The sequence below is a fragment of the Symphodus melops genome (genome assembly GCF_947650265.1).
Source record: "Symphodus melops genome assembly, chromosome: 14".
Taxonomy (NCBI): Eukaryota; Metazoa; Chordata; class Actinopteri; order Labriformes; family Labridae; genus Symphodus; species Symphodus melops.
The window spans coordinates 4,941,016-4,951,581 of NC_136704.1; the positions used below are offsets into that span (position 1 = coordinate 4,941,016).

At 38.1% G+C, this 10,566-nt stretch overlaps 1 protein-coding gene across 2 annotated transcripts; it reads left to right on the plus strand.

Annotated features, from left to right (window-relative positions):
* The first annotated feature begins 632 nt into the window (after positions 1–632).
* LOC306834899 (uncharacterized protein) lies at positions 633–9,568 on the plus strand. 2 transcript variants are annotated; one of them, XM_079361177.1, is made up of 5 exons: positions 633–984; positions 5,856–6,793; positions 6,933–7,091; positions 7,182–7,271; positions 8,457–9,568. In XM_079361177.1, the coding sequence occupies exons 2-5, from the start codon at positions 5,873–5,875 to the stop codon at positions 8,784–8,786; spliced, it is 1,500 nt and encodes a 499-aa protein (XP_079217303.1). In that variant the 5' UTR covers positions 633–984; positions 5,856–5,872; the 3' UTR covers positions 8,787–9,568. The 2 variants fall into 2 exon arrangements, with proteins under 2 accessions (XP_079217303.1, XP_079217302.1); XM_079361176.1 differs by lacking the exon at positions 633–984 and adding an exon at positions 5,215–5,266.
* The last annotated feature ends 998 nt before the right edge of the window (positions 9,569–10,566 follow it).

Below are 10,566 nucleotides of genomic sequence, written 5' to 3' on the forward strand. Positions count from 1 at the left end.
GTCAGCGTTATAGTCTGAAATTTAAGGATTCTGAACCTCCTTCTACGTTTACATGATGGAGATGGCGTGACACCATGGGTTTTAAATTGATCGCCTTGTGCACATCATGTGTATTTGTTTCCATGAAGAAAAAAAAAAAAAAAAAAACAGGGACTCACTCATAAAAAGAAACGCTCCCTAGCATTAGCAGAGGTCAAAAGCTCCACAGGGTGCCTTTAATATGAGGCTGCTGGTTGCCACAGCTGGAGTGACATCTGGCCAGGCCTGAGCAAAAGCTTTGCCTTCTAAAGCAGAGCTGATAAATACGGGAAGTCGGGTTTCAAAAGTGGTTTGACATGCCATTTATTACTTCAAAGTGTGTGTGTGTGTGTGTGTGTGTGTGTGTGTGTCTGTGTGTGTGTGTGTGAAGGTGTGGGCATACTTGGGGTTAGTTTGTAAGGTTAATTTGGTCAGTTCAGTACACTGTAAAACATGAGAGCCCCATTAAGTTATGTGAACTTGTTTTGTTTTTTTTACTCAAATTGTCATGGTAAGTTTTGAATATTGAACTCATATTTATAAGTTTTAGAAAAATAAACTTAAAGTAATTAATTGTCTTGACTATTTGTAAGTTTTGTCATGACTGTCAGTGTTGATTCAACTTATTTCTGTAAGTTATACCTTGAAAAAAAGAAACGGGGGAGGAGGGGTGCTGCTGAAGAAATACCACCTGTTTTGGGGTTAGTCAAAAATAAAACTGTAAAGCTATGATACTTAAGAAGTATAGTGCTCACCAGTTCGCTAAACTGGATAAACCATAGTATTTCAACCACAACTTAATTATTGACGCAACAATAGAGAAAACAGCAGTGGACTACTTTCAGCTGCGGAGGGACGCACTTTTCAAGCTAGCTGCAATTAAACGTAGGTTTAGTGCAACTGCACAGTGGACCAGGGCGGAGGTCCACGACGACATTCTGCTGGGAGAAAAGACGCGGCAAGGAGGTAAGTTATCTTTTAAAAGTGCTTTTGAGTTTGTGTCGATAAAATTAAATAACACTGTCAGTTCCTTCTGTGATAAAAGGGAAAAAATTCAGCACATTGGCAGAGTTTTGCGAATATGACTACATTACCGTGTTTTTCTCTTTGCTAGTCCATCGTGTTAATCGAATTTTCAAATGGCGAATAAGTTTTATTACACCACTATTGTCCATAGGGGACATTTTAGTAGGCGTTCGTTTAGGTTATAAATGCTTCAGACGTGACGGGAGCAAAAAAAAAACTTTTCAACTAAACATTTGCCTGCAAGCACGTGCTGGCTAGCTAGCTAGTTGGCGACACGGTCAAGTCTAAGTAATTGCCGATGTGTTTTGGCATGCCGAGCCCCGGAGGATCTCTAAGTTCAGAAAACGGTCACTTTCACTGTTGCCGTGATCCAATGACGTTTTTATTATATAAACATGATTGACTGGTACTGACATTTAAAATACGATCCGCTCATAGAAAACTTTGCTAATAGAAAACAGCGCAGGTCGATAAAAATCACTCGGTTTCAACCTGATAATTCTGTGTAGAACTGCTGCTTCACTGCAGCCGCCTGCTGCAGCCAGCATGTGAGGCGTTTTGGGAGCATTGGTAAGATATAGTACAGTCGTGGCCAAAAGTTTAGAGAATTTGTGGTCAATCCTCAAGCAGCGGGTGGACAAACAAAAACCCACACATTATTAATTAAACTGATTATTCATATTGCTCGGTCAGGATGTGGCCCAGAAGTTGATTGACAGCATGCCAGGGTGGATTGTATCCCTGAAAGTCATTGCACCACAACTAGGTTATGCAAAAACAGCTATTCATCAGCAGGCATAGAGGATTAATAGCTGTGGCCATACTGCAGTGCAACCAATATAAGGAGGTGAAGGTGGGGCAACCAAATCATTTGCTGGTGCACTTAGAAATGTGGTGCTACTGGTGGAAAAGTTAGTTTGGAGCCCTGTTATAATATATATTATAAGATAAGACAATATTTATGCTATAACATAACATTTGCACACAGCAATGTGCCTACATATATTTTACTTTTATGTATTCCATGTATACATTGAGTGCAGAGGCGATTATTTAACAATATGTTAAGGAGTAGTTACATTTATACAGTCTTACAATTACAACCGGCCCTTTGAGGGCAACCATAATGCTTATGTGGCCCGGGATGGACATGAGTTTGACGCCCCTTGCTTAGCTCATAGTTAGTTCCTCTTTAACCCAGCTATGGTATGTATGCTAGCGACAGTGGGAATTTAATAATGTGGCCGCTCGATACCTGATATATTTTTCAGAGTAATCATCACCACATTAGTGCAAATAAAGGTGATTTGTTCAAAAGATTGCTTGATTGATCTTTTTTTATATTTTTAAAAATGTTATGTAAAACTAAAAAAGAAGTACAGATAGAATACCGTTAAAGTATGATTGACAAGAAGTATCGGTAAAAGTAGTAGTACCGATAAAATCAATCCCCATCCTTAGTCACCACCCAGAGTCAGGGCTTACTTTTTAACTGTCTGCACGGTAAGTTTTTAACTTATGAAATAACATGTTAATGGAGTCTAAAATAATTAGTTGTTGTTTTTCTCTACAGATTTCTTCAAGCATGTCCCTCTCATGAAGTGGAAATGTAAGTTTTGTGCATTTTCAACGAATTGCCAAGGGAAAATACTACAGCACTACAAAGAGCGACATGGGCATCATCGAAGGAGTTCAGGCCTCATCTGTATTCACAAAGACTGTTTAAAAACTTTTCAAACACAGGCTGAACTTAAAATTCATTTGAAAGATCATACAAAAGCTTCTACTATTGGAACCAAATTATCTTGTGATTTGTGTACATTCTCAGATCCTAGTGACATTAACAAATACTTTGCACACTTGAAGACTCATTTGAGAAAGAGAGAAACTGTTAAATGTCCCTTTGTGGGGTGCTTTTTCAAGTCTTGTGTGTTGTCAACTTTTACAGCTCATAGGAGTCGCAATCATAAGTCTTCCACCTTAGAAGATTTCAGGCCAGAGCTTTTTGCACTGACTACACTTTCATTGCCTGTAATAGAGGAGGATTTTGTTTCAGACACTGAAGATATACTTGTATCTGAAGCTGAATCTGGACTTGATAATGAAACGTCCATTCAACATCAATTGGGATCTCTGTTTCTCCGCATGCAAACACTTTTGCATGTGTCAATTTCAGCAGTACAGGAAATAATTGATGAGTTATTTGACATTGGAGAATTAGCTCATCAAAATATAAAGACAGTCATTGATAAAGTTTTGAAAGACAATAATTGCATCGCTTATGCCTCTGTGGTTGCTTCATTGACTGAACAATTGCAAGCTTTGAACCCACTCAAATTTCTCTCAAGGGACGGGCCTCTTGGCACTGATCGCAAAAGACAGTCATTTTATAGAAAGAACTTTACAGTTATTGAACCAGTTGAATATTTGTTTAATACACAAGAAAAAAAGTGCTCATTTGTTTATGTTCCTATTTTACAAGTGCTCAGTAAGCTGTTGGAAAGAAATGAAATCCTTCAGACACTAAAGACCTCCTGTCAACAAGATGGTCATTACAGTTCTTTTCAAGACGGAGAATACTTTAAAGAGAACAAAATTTTATCTGAAGGATTAGGAATAGCTCTTGGACTATATATTGATGATTTCGAAATTTGTAATCCATTAGGCACTTCAAAAAAGAAGCACAAAGTTTGTGGGATCTATTGGGTGATTGCCAACTTACCTATAAGACTACGATCATCATTATCATCAATCTATTTGGCTGTGTTATGCAAAACCGTCCATGTAAAAGAACATGGTTACAGCAAGGTTCTAGGGCCTCTAATTAGAGATCTTGAGTTCCTTGAGAGAGAAGGTGTGTTTGTTCAACGTCTTGGCTCAAATATTAAAGGAACAGTTTTATATATATCTGCAGACAACTTGGGTGCACATTCACTTGCTGGATTCCAAGAGTCTTTTAATGTTCAAAAGTTTTGCAGATTTTGCTTGGCAAATCGTCAAGATATCCAGAAATTTGATGTTAGAAGTGGGGTTTTTACTTTAAGAACACCAGCATTGTTTGATGAGGCTGTTAATGTGCTTAAACAGAGTGATGAGTCTTGTGTTGATGGTGTGAAGAAAGACTGTCCTTTAAACAGACTGACCCATTTTCATGCTGCAAAAGGGTTTCCACCAGATTTTCTACACGACGCCTTAGAAGGAATTGTACCTGTGGAACTCTGCATATGCATTTCAGATCTCATTGCAAAGAAGTATTTCACATTGACTGAACTTAATTGTAAAATATTGACATTCCCCTTTCAATTCTATGACAAAACTAACAGGCCTCAGACAATACAGACAAACTTTCGAAAAAATGGAACCATTAATGGCAATGGACATGAGAACTGGACGCTTCTGAGATTTCTTCCGCTGTTTATTGGCCATCAGATCCCAGAGGATGAAAAAACTTGGCATATAATTCTTGAATTAAAAGACATTGTTGAGTTGTTAGCCAGCCCCTCATTCACAACAGAAACCCTGTGCTACCTACAAGCTAAAATCTCTGACCACCGACAGTTGCTTTTAGAAGTTTTTCCTTGTACAAAATTGCGCCCTAAACATCACTATCTGGAACATTATCCGACATTAATCAAAAAATTTGGTCCTGTAATTGACTTTTGGACAATAAGATTTGAGGCTAAACATTCCTTTTTCAAAAAGGTGGTTCGTGATGCTGGCAACTTCAAAAATATTTTGCACACTTTGGCTACAAGACATCAACTAATGCTGGCATATTACCTAGAGATGCCAAGTGTTTTTAAGCCAAGCATCGAAACAGGACGGGTATCTGTTGTGTCTGTGGGTATTTTAGATGCTTCTGTCAATGTGGCTATTCGGAACAAGTTTAGAGGTCTGGACTCCGTTTCACTCACCTCCACTGCCTTTTTGAATGGGACGAAATATTCAAAAGGAATGGTACTCTCAGTTGGGCACACAAGTGGACTGCCTGATTTTGGGAGAATATTGGACATTTGTTTAGTGGAAGGCCGCATATTTTTTGTTGCTGAACTCTTTACAGCTGGATTTTTGGACCATCTAAGGTGTTACCAGCTGACCAAAAAAGAGCCTGCAGTAGCTGTGGTTGTTGATCCGGACCAGCTAAATGACTACACTCCTCTGGCTGCGTAAAGTGTTGATGGAAAGCTGCTCATCAGTCCAAGGACATTCATGTTACAATAAGGTATCTATAAAAACACCCATGGTCATTTAAATCCTTTTTATTTAACACTTGTTAAAGTTAAGCCTTGCTAACTTACTGCTTGCCTAACATAATCCCACACATTATTTCAGACTATGCATTTCTTCACTCTTATACTACAGCTGTGGTCAAAAGTTTTTAGAATGACACAAAAATGAGTTTTCACAAAGTTCACTGCTTCAGTGTTTTTAGATCTTTTAGTAAAATGTTACTCTGGTATACTGAAGTATAATTACAAGCATTTTATAATTATCAAAAGCTTTTATTGACAATAAATAGAGTTTATGCAAAGAGTCAATATTTGCTGTGTTTACCTTCTTTTTAAGACCTCTGCAATTCACCCTGGCATGCTGTCAATCAACTTCTGAGCCACAACCTGACCGAGGAATATGAATAATCAGTTTAATAATTTGTCAGAATTTGTGGGTTTTTGTTTGTCCACCCGCCGCTTGAGGATTGACCACAAATTCTCAAAACTTTTGGCCACGGCTGTACAATTTGTAGTCCAGGCTGCTTCTACTGTTTGTCAGTTTTCAGCTTTGTTTTTTTTCTGTGTGTGTCTGTGTTAAAGCTGTAGGTGCCTCCAAGATGCTTCTCCGAGTCATTGTGTCCCCTCAAGAGATAAGGCGTGTCACCTTAGAGACCATTCCGGAGTCTGTCGACAAGTTATGTGAAGAACTGCGCAGCAGTATTGGCTTACGAGGAAACTTCCTTCTGCAGTTTGAAGATCCAGACTTTGGAAATGAGCTTTGCAATTTGACAGATATCAAAGATCTGCCAACGGACCGAGCAACGCTGAAAGTTTTGTTCACATATTCTGATGCTGTTTCTGATTCAACATTGGATACTGCAAGTTTGAGTTCCCCGAGTAACAGTTCATCAGTGGAATGGCCAGATCCATTTATTATCCCTGATTTCTCCCATGATGTTGAACTTCAGCTGACCGCAGCTAATGATGCCTATGCCAAGGAAGGAACAGTGATGGTCATCTCCAAGGGCATCAAAAGTGAAATACTGGACAAACTAGCCGATATGATATCCAAAATCACCGCCTATCCGAGTAAGGAACATTATGAAAGTGTAGCTACAACTCTTGTAGCAAAGCACCCTTGTCTCAAAGAGCCGGGGTCTGAGAAGGGATGGTATTGCTGGGTATTCAGCTTGAAATTCAAGATGGGCAATTACCGTCAGCGACTGATGGCAGCTGGATGCCCTGAAGTTCTTGTAAATAAGAGAAAAAGGGGACAAACAAGCAGCAAGGTGTTAAAAAAGTCAAAGAAGGGAGAGGTCCATTACTTGCCAGATCCACCTGCAGGACAAAGCGCCTTTACATCTGAGGAGAATCGGAAGACCATGCTTCTAGAGGTGCAGAAGTGTGATCCAGACTTGCAGTTCCTGGATGAACTGATGACTGCAACATTCTCTCAGCGAAGAAAAGAAGTAATTGGTGACGAGCCACCCGTCTCTGAACTCATGAACAGATGGCCTGCATTGTTCAATGAGAGACAGGTAACTATTGCTAACTCAGACATCCACAAACACAAATGTTCTGTATTTGTCTACTTTAGCAGCAGTGCTATCAGATAGGATGTAATCTTCATATGTCATAATTTGATCTTTACTGGCTTCCCCACTACTTGTGTTTCAGATAAGAGCTGAGTTCGGTAGAATAGTGACCACTGATCTGCTGTCATTCCTGGAGGGACTTGATGCTTGGGTGCCGAGACTCTTGCAGTTGTATAAAGCAGCCATTTCATCAGGCAGGAGGTTGGCCCTTCAAAGTGTTATGCAGTGCCTTGATAAAGAGGTATGTATAGTGTGAATTTGTCAATGTGAACTTCCATTAGGACTCTAGTTTAAATATTGCATGAACTCACTTTTGTGTAACTTTATGTAGGACACAAACCAGAATCGGAGGACAGCTGCCCTTCTTGGTCTTCCATGTTTCTTCTCAGAGGATACTTCAGAGATCATCAGGATGTGTGATGTAAGAAAATATATTAACATGTAAACATCCCTTTTTTTCCACAACATTGCGGAACCTTTTTCATTTAACGTTTAGTACATCATTCAAAACTTACTGGCAGTTCAAATGTTTAAAAATTAACTGATAGGCAGTTTTGAAAACAGAATGTGATGATGATATAGACTGCTGAACTTCATAAGTTAATCACAATAAATGCATAGCTGAGTATGAGGTATATTTTAATACAACCATCATTTTTAACCATTTCCAGGCAGTTTTTATTTTTGTTTTGTTAAAACGTTGCTCTCCATGCTTGTAGCCTGCTCCTCAGTACCTTTTGTAGGTAGTCCAGTGGTGCAACTGAATTATAAGAACCAAAACTAAGTTTGAACGGGTGTTGTGTGGGGATATTTCTTGCATCAAAAGTATGCCAATAAAAGTGTTAGTTTTGTTACTAACTAGCTCAGATTGCTATAATAAGTGTCTGACAACATTATGGAGACAAATTCTACCTTTTTATTTACCTGATGTCGCTTCTCGTCTTTGTTTACATCCTGTTATGTCTGTTATTTGAAGCAGGGGAGTATGGGTGGAGCTGCAGGTACAGAAAGTTGTAGTTTATTTCTGAAGTGATGGCTGAATATTTTGAATATTTTGAACAGTTGGGTGAGGTATTTAAATTTGATGGCCTACATTATTTTTTTGAATTGATGAGAAGCTTCAACAGAAGTACAGAGGGAGAGAGAGGCTGCAGAGTTTCAGCCAGCTATGCTGTTGTGATACTCAGGTGTTTGTTTTGTTACTCCTATTAATACATACATTATTGTAAGGATTTGACAACATTATGGAGAGAATCCACAAATCAAATTAAAGTATCACATCAAAGTATTCTGAATCGTCTAAATATTCAGCCATGACTTCAGAAATAAACTATAAGTTAACTAATAGAGGACGATGGCTCCCCCTGAGCTTTTTAAAGGCAGCAAAGTCTCTGGTCTATCTAAAGGAGACAAACAATTTTTTTTAAACAATACACCGGTTGAATTGCAATAATATAATGTACACTTTTTTTTAGTTGATGTTTTTCTTCTTCTTGCATTCTCAATCATGAACAAGTTTTGCCAATTTAGTGGCAACTTATCACTAACATTATTTTTCTGAATTACATGCAACAAAATAACAATTGAATTTGTCCAATTGTTTCAGGTTCATGGTGAAACCCTGGACATCTTAATGAAGGGAATGCGTGTCGGACTTCTCATTGGACATGAAGGCGTTCTGCATGATGCATTCCCAATGCAAGTCTTTAATGTGGCTGTGGTGGTAGAGGAGACAATCGTTCTTTCTAATGTAAGAGATGTGGCCACTGGTTTCGCGATGCTAATGGGAACAATCTACTGCCTGAATCTGGAATATCCTTCTGAGATGAAGTACTCATTTGAATTCATGCAAAGGGTCATCATGAAAATAAAACCTGACCACTGTTCAGCCAGGATACATGGACTCAGAAACAAGCTACTGAGGTATCGTTTGTAAACTGAAAAGGATGCCTGTAAGTCCTAACTGGAAGAAAGCCTTTTCTGCTTTGCTCATTGTTACTTCTCGAGAAAGCAGTTTATGTACCGAAGATGGAAAAATCAAAAACAATACAGAATTGTTGTGTCCTCTGGAGAAGAATAAAGAGCCTTCTGATCCATTCAGAACTACAGGCCAAGTCGAACCAAATTGAAGCACTACTATAAGAACTGTCGGAATAAATGTCCAGACTGTTTATGTACTTTTTTGACATTGTGAAGAATGTTAGTGAAGTTAATGTTCTGCATTGTTCATAACTGAGTTTGCACAGAACAACTTGATACAATATTGTTAAAGCAGTGACCTTAGTGATGTGTAAACCAATGCCATAGCATTATATAAACCTGTTCATATAGAGAATAACTTCAGCATCACTATTTTTCGCAAAACATGTTGCAAAACATATCGCAAGATCTTAACTGAGAGGAATGTTATTGTTATTCTGCACTGTTCATAATTGCTTTTGGACAGAACAGCTTGATATATATTGTTGAAACAGCCATTTTGTGGTGTGCAAGCTAAGGTCAAAAAGTCAGCTTTAACTTTAAAATAATTGTTAAGCAATATTGTTATGCTCTTGTCTATTAATTTTACTTAGCTTATTATATTAAAGCTATGTAAATGTTTTGGTACACCTAGCCAGCTGCGCAACTGCTGTGTCTAATCTCCACTTTCTAGTGTTGTATGGGGACAATACATTGCAAATGTTAAGGCATGAGCATTGTTAAAATAAAGTTTTGTTTTTGAACAAAGAAGCTCTAAATTGATTCACTGTGAAGTCTAGATTAGTATAGTCAAGAGTAGGAATAAAGTTGAAACAATTTAAATACTTTAGCCCTTTTAACTTAAAATAGCACTTAATATGAAATATTACAAAGTCATTTTAACTTAAAAGTGTAAGTTGAAATGACAGGGAATTGTAAGTTTACAGGACAAGATAATGTGAGTTTTCATGAATGGACAATTCAACATAGTAAGTGGACTTAACTTTGAGACTCAAGTTGAAAATACAAACTATCATTAGTTAAACAACTTGTATAACTTAACAGTTTGAGTTCAAACAATGGTTACTTTCAAGTTGAGTTTACTCACATTTGTAAGGCAGCAGGTGAACTTTCATTTCTAAGTTTTACTGACTTAAAATGTCTTACAGTGTATCTGTGAATAATAATTAGTCATAGAGTTAAGTCTGTTTCAGCTGACCTCTGTTGTGGGCACAAACTCATCAGCCTCAGCCAATGGGGCTGCATGTGTCACAGTAAAAAAAAACAAAAAACAATAGCACCAAAATGCACACTAAACTAAAGCATTCACTGAGCAATACATCAAAAAGAAAGGAATAGAAATAAATCACAGAAAGACCGTGTGCATCATGTCATGTCTGTAGAATGAACTGAAACAGCAGGGAAGGACCACTGAAAACTTAAACTTCACAATCACACTTTAACATGGCAATAGGTTTGATCAGCTGGCATCAGCCTGAGTCACTGCACCTGTCACACACCACTCTATTAGCTCCAAAATCCTTTTACACACAGCACAAAGAAATCATCTTAGACAATCTAAGCACGTTATTGAATAGCTCTCCATATCCATCACGCAAACATGCGCACAAAATAACACTGTTTTTCTCCGTCTCCAGCCTTTTTACGCAAACCACAAAGACATAATCTCAGACTATTTACACGTTATTCAACAGTTCTCCAAATCCATGATGCACAGAACACACGATCAAAATAAC